The following is a 14,031-nucleotide window of genomic DNA, read 5'->3' on the forward strand; positions in this document are numbered from 1 at the left end:
AAATAACTACAAATTTAGATTTTCCGGTCAACAATCCCATCTTGTGATTAAGGATGAAGAAATATCAAGATGTCTACAATTAGTATGCAACCACGAGATCTAGAGCCTGTTGCAGATTGCATAATGCACGTGACTATGAAAAAATAGTGCAGAACCCTGCGTTCAAGCAGCATTTCCTGTGTGGGCTGCTGTGTGATTCTGTGTCAACAACATTGTGTGGCTCCTCTTTTATGATGCTCTAGGGCAGAGAATCATGGGTTGTGGCAGCTCAACCTGATTTGTTTGACAGAAGTCCAAGTCACCTGCGTCTCTCAGAGTCGCGCAGTTCCTTTAGTCTCCATGAACTGTTTGATTAATCATGCTTTAAAGTTCCGACCACGGTGCTTCTGCACTCTTTGTTGACATTTTTGCGCACCAAGAACAGTTTGATTTTTTACTTTGTATTTGAAAATGAGGCCATTTGTACTGATTAGTGACAGCTTCTATCTACAACACTTTGTGTTAGCGTGAATGTTGTGCAAGGTACGGGATTCATATCTGTTCATATTCATTTATGATTGCAAAACGCAGCATGTTATATGAAGAACCTGTCTGGTGTTGCTGATATTAAAATGGAGAAGAGAGTTAAATTTATTTTTATTTATCATTAGCCTTCATTTAACCAGGTCGATCCCGTTGTGATACAATGACCTCTTTTCTATTCAGTTTGGCCTCATATTGGGAGCTGATAAAGACTGATTCATTTCTGGGTATATTAGTCTCTGCTGGATGTTGCAAATATAGTCCACAGGTCAAGGCCCTAATTCACTTTATATGAAGTGCTTTGAAGAGGAAGAAATATAAACCATAACAACACTGCCCTGTTGTTAGTCTCAGGTTTTCAATGGTACTTTATGGCTGTATGTTTTGGCTCTCTGCCATGCTGTAGAATAGACTTGGAAGGGATCAGATGACTCGCTCAATGAGTTTAGACTTCAAACAGAGAAAAAAGCACACATTGGAAAATACAGAAGTACTTGAGGTGAGTAGGTCTGTATCTGATGACTAACCATGTTGACCTATTAACTGGAGCAAAGGAAAAGAAGGAGGGAAGCTCGTACTACTACAACTACGTCACTTCATAAGAAAAAAAACAAAAAAAAACTTTTTTATTATTTTTTCTTTTCTTGTCATAAGTTTGCTTCAAGGGATGGATTAGAGCCCCCAATATATTTGTGTATCAAGTTTGAATCTGAAGAAATGTGACACTCCAGGGACAGGAGAATGAAAGAGTGAGTGTGGGAGTAAAGTCGGACTGTGTGACTTTAGAATGCTATCCTTTGTGTTCAGACGTTTTATTGCTGCTGATGTGTTGCAGTGTCATACGCAATAAGCCCCACTTATCCTGAGCTTTGTTCTTTAACTATAAACCCGCCATACCTGTTTTTCTGTCTCATTCTCTCTCTATCTCTCTCTCTCTCCGTTTCACTGCACTGTGTGACCCATCCTACTTCTTGCTGTTGACTTGCCATGACTGGCCTGAGGAAAAGTTGCTCAATGTTAATGTTTGACAAGTAGGAAGAAGAAGGGCCGCGGCTGCCATATCTCTCCGTCGCAGGCAATACAACCACGCTCTTTCAGTTCTCCTTCTACTCAAGAGTTTGTCTGACACTTTGTGAAGGAATTACATATTCAAATATCAGGGATTCTCGGAGAACGGCTGAAGGACACCATGGGTGAGTCAACACTGGCAGCTTTTCTGATACTTTGTGAGGATTTCTTGATATTTGAATGCCCGGTTTCTCAGTTGTGATAAAACATAAACACGTACTCAGCGATGTTAACTACTTCCATTTGACATGTAAATAAAACTAAAGCTGGATCTTTGCGGTGAATGACTGTGTATATTTGCATTTGCTGAGACGCTTGGATAATTATTTGTATCCACAGATGTTTTTATGTCACTGAAAGCTCAAACCTGACACTTACTGACTTCATAGTAATGTGATCATTTGTTTTGTTAATAGCTGGGAACAGTTGACTTGCAATGAAACACGTTTTATTCTACTTGTAAGAAAAAGACTAGTGACCAAAGAAAACTGGGTCTGTAATATCTGTAGTAATCCACGCTGACTTCAAGCCCATACGCCTGGCTGCTCTGAGATCTGCCTTGAAATGTCAGGACGCATCACTTATGAAGCCGGCTTGGTGCAAAGAATCTAATCTTCTGCCCCATTTACTGACGCTGGTGCTTAGAGGTCCTGGTGCTGATCGACTTCGAGGGCACCATGCCGGACGAGATCACAGTGAAGTCGGGGGATGTGGTCAAAAACGTCACCAAATACACCAATGAGGAAGGATGGCTGCAGGGCGAGCTGAGAGGACAAAGAGGCATCTTCCCTGCCCAATTTGTCAAGGTCTGTTAAAGCAACCCAGACCTGTCACAGCATTACTGTACGCTGTGTGTTTATGCGCTATTAACATGCCCTGTTTTGGTTTTTCACTACAGGAGGTGCCAGTCTCTTTGATGGGTGACAGCAAGAGGGAACCACGAAGCATCAGAAAAAGTACAGTATTCTCACCACTTTTCACAGTTATCAGCTGAAAAAGTAGGGAGCAGCTTCCTACGCTTGGCTCACAAAGAATGAACTGTGTAGTTTTATTTACCATACACGCGTAGAGACAAATATATTACACCACCAAATTGTATTTAGTAAGAAAACATCTGCTCTTTAGTATGACATTTATCCATCACTTCCTTCAAAAAGTCTATATTAACGTTAAAACATTTAGCGCAAATGATGTTTTTAATGATATCCCACAACTAGCTTCAGAGTCAGCCATGTTTTCTCATTGCCTGACACATATAGATATATTATATTACATTTCTCACACAGTAATAATCTTGACTAAAAATAAACCATGAATATATCTGAAGATGCTACTAAATTCAGGTGGGTTTGTCCATTGTATTTTTCATGGTTGTTTAAATGTTGGTTAAGTTGCCAAACAATACAGAGAACGGCATGTAAATATATGTTTACTACAACCCTACCACAATAAGCCTAAGTGTACTGTATAAAAATGTAAGAGAGACAAACAAGCACAATGAATCTTGTGGGATTAAACTTGTAAGAAATGTTAGCCAAGAGCTATACAATCCAAGCTCTGTCCTGTTGAGACTTGACTACTCTGCCTTTTTATCAAATTACAAACACCCCATTGTTGAGCTCTAGTTCCTTCATCAGCATCACCAGCATCACCACCATCTGAACCTTACATCTCTGTGTTGATGTGGTTGGTAATCCCTTGGTGTTGTTTTTACAGCGAAGAAGGTTAAACAGACGAGGAAGTGCGAGGTGTCGTTTGCCTACACTCCCGCGCATGAAGACGAGCTGCAGCTGGTCGTTGGTGACATCATTGAGATCATCAAAGAGGTAGAGCTCCTATCACTCATGCAAGGCTGAAATACCCAAGTAATTAAAGCCTGCTCTCTCTGCAAGGAAGCTACAGTGGTATAATGGTGTAATAGCAAAGCTTGGTGCGTTCACTGGGATGGAATCTCTGCAGGGACATGCTGCTGCATACCTGTCTACTGCTTTTGTTTCCTAGAATCAAAGTATCTTCCCGTAAGTTCATTAAGTTGTTGAGTAACCAAAATACATAAAACAGGGTGTTGCTGAAAGTATCCTTGTGCCACCTTTTCCCTGTAAATCAAGTATTTAACATGATTTTCACTGATTGACATTATATGATTGATAATCTATTTGAAGCTGGTAAACAGATCAATAAGGACTTGTCTTTTCTTTCTGTAGCTGCACCGAAATGCAAGTGAAGTGTTGTGACTAGTTGTGAGAACCGTCAGTCAGATGTATTGAAACTGTCGTGGAGACCTTTTTCATGTAAATGACCATCTGTTGCATTCAGGACGTTGCTGATACAACTGATAAAAACTAATCAGTGCCATTTCAAAGTAGGCACGAGATTTGAATCTGTTTTCAGTGGCAAAATTCTGACGTAGGTGCAGCAGTAGTAATGGGTTTTATGTCCATGAGCAAAGATTGGTTTCCAGAACTGAAGAGGGAAGTGACTGTAGAGACAGAGACAGAGTAGGCTAAGGCAGCAAGGAGTAGGGTAAACCCTAGGGCAGAGAAACAGGAGCTGAGATTGTAATTGAATTTTGCCCAATTTATCCTTCAGAAAGTGGCAAATAAAAATGATCAGTGCTACAGATAATCGTAACAACTTGTTATGAGGAAGTAGAGATGAGGATAGAGATTAATCGGCCTGGAAGAAACTGTTAGTGCTGCTTTTTCTTGTTGGACAACATTAAAAGAAGAGGCTGAGGGCGTGTAAACTGTAAGCACACGACAAATGTACATGTCAACACTGCTTGTCTAATAACTCTTACTGACTGAAGACGGTGACAAACGGTCCACGCTGTTTAAATAAATATAAACAGGCAGATTTCCGTCTGGAAGCCACACTGGATGATAATATTTTTAGTTTCATTATGCAGCTCCAAAAAGTTGCAGATTTTTCTTTTCTGTGCAATCCACATGACAGATTGAAGACGGATGGTGGATGGGGGTGAAAAATGGCAAAGTCGGAGCATTCCCATCAAATTTTGTCAATGAAATCTTTGTCTCTCCAAAAGGTGGGTGGTAAAGTCAACTACAGATTCATCCGTTGCCCCTTTTGTTAAACGAAGCCTAAATTAACATCTATTGATTACTTTCTAACCAGATATTAAGTTCAATGAGGGCAAGGCAAGACCCAAACTCACTGATGCGGTGTTCACTAAGGAGGTATGTAACGCAGAGATAAGTTCATTCCACAATATATCAGTCCTTTCACTTTTACTTCATACAGTTTTTTTCCCCCCATGAAGATTTCCCATAGGGCGGCGAGCGTGAGGAACAAAAATAAGAAGAGTAAGTTCACACCAAGCTTCTGTTTGTCCAAATTGTTGGTAAGGAGTTGGAAAAATAATGTATTACTGCAGTGAGACAAAGCTTTTTGGACATTTTTAACATAATTCAAGAGGCACATTGTCAACAGATGACAAGTGCTAACTACGGTACTTTTGCCTGGGCCTGGGTGTGGTGGTGGAAACGATACTTACAGTCATATGTGTTAAGGGTTATATTACAGTGAACCGTCCTTCAGGGTTAAAGGTTTATGGGTTTTATCTCCAGTTAGTTGCAACCTTCTTTGTTGCGATGGTTAATCATGGTTGCAATCTCCAGTTCCAGTAACATATATAATAATATAATGTTTTCTGTAACAGTTTCAAACAGTTTACAGCTTCTGTAAAAGTAGTAACTCTGCGATCTCTTATGTCGTGTCCACAGTTGAGTGCTGCCGAGTCATGTTTGACTATAAGGCCAAAGCAGAGGATGAGTTGGATCTGAAAAAAGGAGATACTGTTGTGATTCTGAGGAAGGTTTGGCACAGTTTTTCTTTCATTGTTTGTGGTTTGTTCATCCAGACAAACCGGTTGTGTCACTGTCAAAGACATTATGTGCCTCTGTGACAGCTTGAAAGACATGGAAAGCTTCCAATCTATTTTTTCAAATGAGGAAATAATTTCTGAGACAGATTCTATGATAAAAACATTACAAGGAAGCCATGTCTTATTTGACCTCTTGGTGAACTTTTGTTTTGCAATTACACGTCCCAAAGGATGGAGACAGTTTCTAATGTGACTCTTTAATCTTCATCTGAAGGAAACTGAAGATGAAGGCTGGTGGGAGGGAGAGCTAAATGGCCGCTGTGGCATCTTTCCTGATAATTTTGTCATGGTGGTACCACCAATCGACAGTGTGCTGGTGAGTGAACGAAAACAGTCTTAAATATGTCGTCGAACGGGCCATGAAGTGCATAATGCTTTCTTTATTTTCAGCTGTCTGGTGTTTGTGTTACTTTATCAAGCCTACACCCAGTAGTCAGTGACTCAGGGCTGTCTTTAAAAACACTCTGTTTTAGAGTTACTCACAGAAATTTCCCTCTGTGGAAAGATTGTGTAGTGATGCCTTTAACACACAAATGAACAGACCGACCAACCTGTTGAATTTCCTGGTTCTCTCCTTCTAGTCTGGGACCACAAATCAACCGCCTGTACGCAGCGGCAGTAAGAAAATCTCAGGTAAGAGAACATTACATTGATCAAACGGCAGTGCTTTGACACTTTGGGCTGTAATGAAATGTCGTTATAGCACAAGGAGAAATAGCAGTATTATCATTTTGGGTCTCAGCACCTTAAAGCTGTTACATTGTGGCTTTACATTTACATTTACATTTATCTGCAACTTAAGTTTATTTTTCATATTGATGAACATGACAGTTATGTTTTAGGTTGACAGTTTTCTCAATAAAACGTGAATAAAAAAAATAAATCCATCAGAATAATTGTACCATAATCTAACATGGTGTTTTGTGTAACTGTTTACTAAAGGTGTAGATAAGCAGCCCATTCTCACAAACTTGAATGATGCTTGAATAATGACATCGGAGTTATAACAATAGCTCCCTGATTAACTGGCGCTCTCACAGAAACACGCATTTTGTTATTTGTGTTTCGGATTACTTTCACATTTCTAATTTGCTGTTGTCAATTTCTTTAGTGGTAAATTTAGAATGTACATGCTCATCAAAATATTTGTGAGTCAACAAGCAGGGAAAAATTATTCTGAGTGTGTTCGAAGATGTTACCTGAACTAATATCAGTGCACTTCACTTCACATCACTTAATCTGGGCTGCCACTACATAACCCTCATTACAACATCTCCACGCAGTATCTTGCAGGAAGTCTCGCTGGAGTGAGGTGGGGGGATGGTTAAACGGGTCATGTGACACAGTTTAGGAGTCTTGAAGGAAATGGGGGGGTGGAGGGGAGGGAGCTGTGTCACAGAGATTTTCACAACCAGCAAGAAACAACAGCTTGAGCTACTACTCTGAATGGTTTGCTTGAGAGGGAACATTTCACAATGCTTTAAACACCCAAGGTAGGCATCCTGAGTTTTCATAGCGTTTGTTATCCATCTCTGAGTTTATTGTCCTAAGCCTAAAGCGGGGTATCTGTTTTCTTTGAGGTTTGTGCATTGGAGAGGTTGTACTTCTTAGATTTGATATATAGATAGATACTTTACTCATCTCAATGAGAAATTCTCACTGAGAGCATTTGTGCGATACTCATCCAGCAGGTCTGTAACCTCATCTGGTACTGGCAGTTCACGATTTATAAATCTACTCTGTCCAACGCATGTCATCGTAGGAGCTGTGTTTTCTTTTCTAAGAGCGGCCTGTCCCCGATGAACTTGTTGACACCTTAGGGAACTGTAATTGCAGTGCCATTGGATGCAGCTGTGACCTGGTCTGCTCCGGTCATGTGCACATCTTTGCCGCTTCATGCAACTGCTCTTAATCGCAATCATGGTTCAACGTTTGGGTTACGGATGAAGCAGTACATTTTAGATGTCACACTTATGCAACGAGAGAAGCAGCACCTGTATAAGGTGTTAAATCAGGTTTGCTGAGTAAGCACGCTCTACAGCAACAACATGTTCTATATCTGTTCATACTGTTACCCGGAGAAAAGGCGCCCAGGGAAATGCACTACACGTTTGAGAAAACCTACAAGTCAATTGCTTGAAAAGGCATTTTCAGGTTGGCCAATAAACCCTAAGTGACAATGTTTTTGAGACAACATTTCGGTGTAGGACACTCATAGATTAAAAACAACTATTTTATTTTATGTGCAAATCTGCTATTTACACATCAAATGCAACTTAATGTGGTTCAGGGTATATTTTCATTGACTACTATCTTTTTTAGATAAGACAGAGGCTTCAGAAATGGAGAAAGTTGGTCCAGCAAAGCTAATGAAAGGTACAAGTGAATTCATTATCATCCAATTAGGGTTCATTCCATCCCAAATAAAAAAGAACATTCTGGAGTAACGTGAATACTTTCCTTTACAGATGATAAACCAGAACCTAAGGACATGAGAAGCAATCCTCCAGCCAAAGTCAAGCTGCCAATGTTCAACAAGCCAGGTCCGCCTCCAGTCAAAGACAAACCTACCAAGTTTATCCAAAAGTAAGAGAATATCTGAGGTCCTCCCCCATTACTAATGTCAATGCACAACCACTGAAGACTTCCTAGAGAATATGTCCCCCAACACAGAGACATGAATGCTTATTCAGTAGCAACCTTTCTGAAGCAAAAGGCCTCCAGGAAATGTCAGGAACACTTTTTTCCTCTTTGGTCTGGCACCAGGAGCAGAGCCTTTAGATGTTAAAGGTTTTGGTCGTCGCCATCGGTTACCATGGCGTCCTCAAAGAAGAATGCCAGGATGCCTGACATTTAGTGGCTCAGTGGAAACTCTGGGATGAGTCAGATCAGGCTGAAACAGATGAGAGCAACCCATTTCCTGTTTCCTGAGCAAACACACACACACACACACACACACACACTCAAAAAAAAAAAAAAAATGAGAAAACAAAAACAGACTTGTCTTGAGGAGGCTGCTAATGGAGAACAAGCATTTGAAAATTGTTTCCAATCCAGTATGTCTGAGTATTTTTCCAAAATTCTTCCTAAGCTATTTTTTTCCAGAAATCCAGACTGATTAAAAAAATCTCACATAAAACTAATAAGTGAAAGGCTTGCTATCATTCCATTTGTAGTGTGAAAATGAAACACACACGAGGATGAACTATATATACTGTAGACTTCAAGACGTTAGCTGCCATGCTCTGCACCTGCACTCGTCGACAACACAGGAAGCCAGAAACCACATTCAGCTTTTTGTCTTTTTTTAAATTGTGAACTATTGACTGTGCACCAAATCTCTGTCAGTAAAGATGTAAGCGGACAACATTTGAGGAGATCAATATTGTGTTCCCTTTTATGCTCCCTACTTCTTACTTACTTCAGGTAAAACGTGTCTATTTAAATCTGACACAGTGTGACTTTTGTTTTCAGTCGAATCAATGGCGATGCTGCACCCGTTTCCCCAAAACAGCCGGAGGAGAAGGAGGCCGACCAGTTTGACGGAGTCGACGTGCAGACTGAAAAGCTGACTCATCCCACAGCAAACAGAGCCAAGCCTCCGCAGAGGAGACCACCGTCAGCACTGACCACAGCAGCAGCAGCAGCACAAGTACTGACCAGTGTGAAATTTTCACTTTTGTTTTTATGACGGCTTTACAGTATGAAAAGTATGGAAGTCAGAAGTTCGAAAGGGAAGTCTTGCCACTTGCAAAACCACGCCAGTAGTTCTAACCAACATTTCTGATGAACTCGACATTTCCGCGGCAACTTCCTTATTCATGGTATGCCTGTTTGTCGGGTAAAAGCTCTTACAGAGGAGCATTAAAGTATTCACTGAAGTAGTCCTAAATACCTTTGGTGATGTGTTACATTTATACAGGAGGCCCATATTATTATTATTTCTACATTTAGCTATATATTTATTTTATTTCAACTTTTTGCCACATTTCAATAAAGAGTGTTTAGTTCTCTAAGACTAGAAACCTTCAGAGGTACATTTCCAAAGCAGGGACCATGGTCTAAATGAACTTTTAAATAAGATTTTTTGCTCCCCCAAAAAGACCCTACTCAGGTTGCACCACTATATGAACTTTTGGAGTGGGGTTTGCACTTTGCTACAACTGTAAATGGTGTTATGTTGTTGCATAGTCTTTTATATTACTGCCATCAACTAGACTGAAGAGGAGCAGGCTGTAGTAGAGTCTGGCACATTTCCTGTAAAAAAACAAAACAGCTAATACTTTTTCATTAGGCAGAGGACAAATTTGACGAATCTTTGCTGGTCCAAAAGGTTTGGTTCCTTGAATGTTGCTAGCAAACATTTTTGCAAATGCAGCTTGTAAGAGAGAAAGGGAGTCATAAGATGTCTGAGAGAAAAGGCCATTGTTGTAGACCTCACCAGATTGCATCAGCTGCCTACATTCTCACTTTATACTGAGAGCAACAAGTTGAGGCCTGATGTCTCTTTTATCACAAGTCATTCCTAGAAGTAAAGGAACTCATTCTTTGAAGTATCTTTATAGGGTTTGTACTTGGATGTTCAAAAAGAACACAAGGTTTTTAAGATGAAAAATGAGAGTTCTTACGACGGGTGGAGAGGAATGATCATTGATTATAATTTATACATGTCTTGTATTCTGTTGCTGTCCCAGAGTACCTCAGACGAGACCGAACCAGAACTACCACCAAAACACCTCCCAACAGAAAAAACATCGATCTTTCAAAAGGTTTGTGAAACTGCCAGTGTTTAGTAATTCTGCTTCGTAATTTTGTGATAAAAATCAGACTAGTCTGAGTTCAGAAAAAGGAAATAGGTTCCTTTCTATCACATGTGTAGTGTGTTGCCAGACACCTCAGGACACCCTCAGAAGGCCCATGTCCATTCTCTGATGAGTCACATTTGCTTGGAGGCACAAGGGAGACCTACACAATATGGACCGTTGGTTTTAATGTTGTGGGTTATCGGTGTATACTGCATTAAGTATTAAATCAATACCCAAATCATTGCAGGATACAGAAAATCTCCTGCCAACCGCTGCAAAGCCTGAGCTTCTGTCCAAGACACCACCATCTCGACCAGCACCTCCCAAAGTAGTTGTGGATGGCAAAACTGTGACCCATAAAGAAGCGCCAACTGTAGAAAGTCTGCAGGCCGAGATCAAAGAGCTGAGCATGGCTTTGGAGCTGCTTCAGACACGACATGAGTGAGTACTACTCATTTGTAATGTGGGCATGTTCATAACCTGACAAACTCAATCAGGTCAAGGAGTGTTAACAAATTAAGAACTGTGTTTTTCCATACAAAATCAATACATGTATGTGAGTATCAATCTTTTCCCAAAGCAACAAACAATATGTTTGTTGTCCAGTAAAAAGCAGAATAAAAAGTAGGATCTTTTTCATCTCATCGCTTCACAGAGGTCTGTTTGGTGAGCATGAGCAATGATGTGTAGAGCTCTAAACACATGATTTCCTGACCATGCAACTTCTTCTATTTGAAATCCTCAACATGGGATTTCATTATCTTTAACAAGTCAAAATGTCTGCTGTCAAAAAGGCCTGTTGTTTCCATGTGGTCTGTTGACTGTCTTGCTTGAGCCATTATGACTTAAAGTTTTGTATCTAAGTTGTTCATGCTAATTAGCAAACACTCTGTACTTTCTGCTGTAACCCAGTGCATTCCCACTACAAAAAGCAACATCTTAAATCTATTTATGGTTTCATTTTTCATTTGACTCGACGGGATCATTTGTTTTGGCAGGAACTGTACATCTCAGTCGATCTTTTTAGCCATGCCCGTATCTGCAACCTCCCATTTCTGTTTTCTTTTCCTCTTTTGATAAGGCGAGACATGCAAGAAGTGAAAGAAGAACTGAAGGAGGAAAGAAGTAAACGACTGGCACTGCAGGTCAGTGGGGCATGTCTGGAGTTTTGTGGAGATTAGCACTCGTTGGCTGCTGTGCATTGGTGAAAAATGCAGAAGTTGTTTTTCCCACGATCCTTACTGTGGTGTAATTAAATGTTTTATTTCCTATACAGGAGGAAGTGCAACTTTTAAAGCTGAAGCATTAACACGGACTGAGCCATTTGTCTGACACTGTGCCACGCAGGCCCTTGGACCACAAATTTTAACATTTTTGTGACACTGAGCGAAAGTGAGGAGAAAAAAAAAACTCGCACTGAAGACACACAAGCGAGGGAGTTCGGTAAAAGGAGATAGGAGATAAAAAGCTGGACAATGGATCAAACTAATCCTGCAATGGACTGGAGGTACAAGATCCTACAAAAGACTTAAAAAAAAAAATAACATGCTGTTAAACTGTTGGTTTTTTAAATGCTGAAAGTCTCAAATAATGGTGAATTAATGTTTTACACTGTTCTGTCTCCACTGTCACATTGTAGTTTTCATGGTATACTACTTTTAATGCCTCAGCAAAATCTGTAACAAATGCAGCTGTAAATGGGAGGATGTATTTGTCTTTTTCAAAGAGCTAAAATATTGTTTGATATCATCCTATGGTGCATTGTTACCTGAATGTTAATAAGTGAAATACTACTGTCAAAAACTACAGTAGGTGAATTTATACACCCTGATGTAATGTTGAATTAATCCACTAGGGGGCATTGTACACCTATTCTTCGACTTAAAGAGGCGCTAGGAAGAATGCCGGATTTATCAATGTGACCTGGCAATACAACTCACGTTAGAAAATTATTTCATTGAGGAGAAATCAAATATTTAAGATTTAGGGAACATGTTTTGTGAACAGTGCCTTCATGCAACAAAAACTCGAGCTGAAAATGCTACAGTATGAAGTGTGCGGTCATTTTTGCAGTTTAGTGAAAAAGGCATCTTGTGTCACTCAAACAAAAAAAACTGACTCACACTGAAAACTCAGAACATAGTGACTCATCGCAGTGGATGTGGAAAACGTGGGAGTGAATTAATGAGAAAATCTTTGCACTCGTCACAGGAAGAACTGTTTAACATGATTGTATGCATCCTCACAAAAAAACAAACTGTGCATGGATGTGGTTTTGGCTCCAAGTGGTGACGGTGTTGGTAGTTATGGTGGCGGGTTCCTAATACTACTGCTGTCTGCCATGGTAGAGCACATCTTGACAACATCTGGAGCTCATCAGAGACAGGGTGCTACTGAAACGTCCATGGGAACATACTATTTTTAAAAACTATGCTCCTTCTTGGACACGGGGTGAAGTGAATGAGGGCAAAACAACAAATGGTCTGTTGATAGTTGAGAATTGTCTGTCATTTTTAAAGATGTCAAAAATGTGTGTTCTTTTTGTAAAGATTTGTTGTTCTCACTGGTCTCTAAAAGATTGAATACCTTAAAATACAAGAATGCCGATTAAAATATGCACCAAGTACAAATATTTAAATCTTTTGAAGCAATTCAGACGACTATGATGCAGTACAGTGGCTCTACAAAGATGGCTCATCAGGGAGTCCTGAAAAGTAAAGGTGATGTTGAATAGCAAGGCCTTTGGGAACTCAGGAGTCAGATACAAAAAGATCCTTCAGAGTTAAATATAGAAATAATGAAAGAGGAACTGACCTAACTAAAGTCAGAGAAAGCTGTACAGATGCATTTAACCTGCATCTATCTAGCTGTGTGTCAACATGATTCAAATTAAAACAAAAGATGAAAAAAGTTCAGTAAAATCAGATATATTTATTATTTAAACTAGAAGCAAAGTCGCATGAATGTAGCCAAACACCCACGTATGACACTGAAAACCTTAATTTAGTTCTATGATCTTGAAGTAGACGCCATCTCACAAGAGGTCTATATGAATATAGCTACACAGCTACTTTGAGGAGTCCACACCATAAATGCCACTGATTTCTGAAAGCCTGTGACCACATGAGAGGCTTTTCCAAGACCTCAACAGAAGAGAAGGCATCTGAAAACAGAGTGGGCCCCAAGACAAACCTGAGCCCGGTCTGCCCCTCAAGCACAGTTTGTTCTTTGAGGACGACACCAGCGGAAGTTCTTGGTCAGCACTCCCTCCACAAACAAGACCTCCCTGCTATGCAACACCAGCCTCACAGTGCAAGGATGTAAGACTGACGTTCCTGGCTCCAGGATGGTCAGCAGAAAGAACGCCAACCCTGATGAGTATTTAGTACATTTTCCACTTTGCACGGCTTTGTTGGTGTGCCAAAAATTCATACTGCCATTTCTTGTAAATCACCAAACCACTGAAAATCGACTGGTAATGATGTCCAGCACAAACATTCGCCCAGTGTGGGCAGTTCATCAATGTTCTGTAGGTCTTTATTGGCAGTCAAACAGTGTTTCATCCATCCAACTCACGTGGAGCAGGTTTATTACACAAATACAGAGTTGATATCGACATCGAAGCCTCAACCTTGCCATGCAAGAACCTAAGAACAGCAGAGTGTTGGGACTGATAATAACTCACTCTGACCAAAACCACATTAGATACAGAGCCAGACAGTCATTATGTGG

At 40.2% G+C, this 14,031-nt stretch overlaps 1 protein-coding gene across 1 annotated transcript; it reads left to right on the top strand.

Moving 5' to 3' along the window:
• Positions 1 to 1,519: 1,519 nt before the first annotated feature.
• sh3d21 (SH3 domain containing 21) lies at positions 1,520 to 12,929 on the top strand. The gene is made up of 17 exons (XM_047598234.1): positions 1,520 to 1,715; positions 2,236 to 2,396; positions 2,489 to 2,546; positions 3,307 to 3,416; positions 4,546 to 4,636; positions 4,726 to 4,787; positions 4,871 to 4,913; positions 5,334 to 5,425; positions 5,709 to 5,810; positions 6,076 to 6,127; positions 7,817 to 7,870; positions 7,963 to 8,080; positions 8,969 to 9,146; positions 10,189 to 10,263; positions 10,547 to 10,740; positions 11,381 to 11,444; positions 11,576 to 12,929. The coding sequence occupies exons 1-17, from the start codon at positions 1,712 to 1,714 to the stop codon at positions 11,606 to 11,608; spliced, it is 1,491 nt and encodes a 496-aa protein (XP_047454190.1). The 5' UTR covers positions 1,520 to 1,711; the 3' UTR covers positions 11,609 to 12,929.
• Positions 12,930 to 14,031: the final 1,102 nt, after the last annotated feature.

This window comes from Mugil cephalus, chromosome 11, assembly GCF_022458985.1.
Source record: "Mugil cephalus isolate CIBA_MC_2020 chromosome 11, CIBA_Mcephalus_1.1, whole genome shotgun sequence".
Classification (NCBI taxonomy): Eukaryota; Metazoa; Chordata; class Actinopteri; order Mugiliformes; family Mugilidae; genus Mugil; species Mugil cephalus.

Coding starts and splice junctions, on each gene's coding strand:
- sh3d21 (XM_047598234.1), top strand. Junction 8,081..8,968: donor CCTACCAAGTTTATCCAAAA/GTAAGAGAATAT, acceptor TTTTGTTTTCAG/TCGAATCAATGGCGATGCTG. Junction 9,147..10,188: donor CAGCAGCAGCAGCAGCACAA/GTACTGACCAGT, acceptor TTGCTGTCCCAG/AGTACCTCAGACGAGACCGA.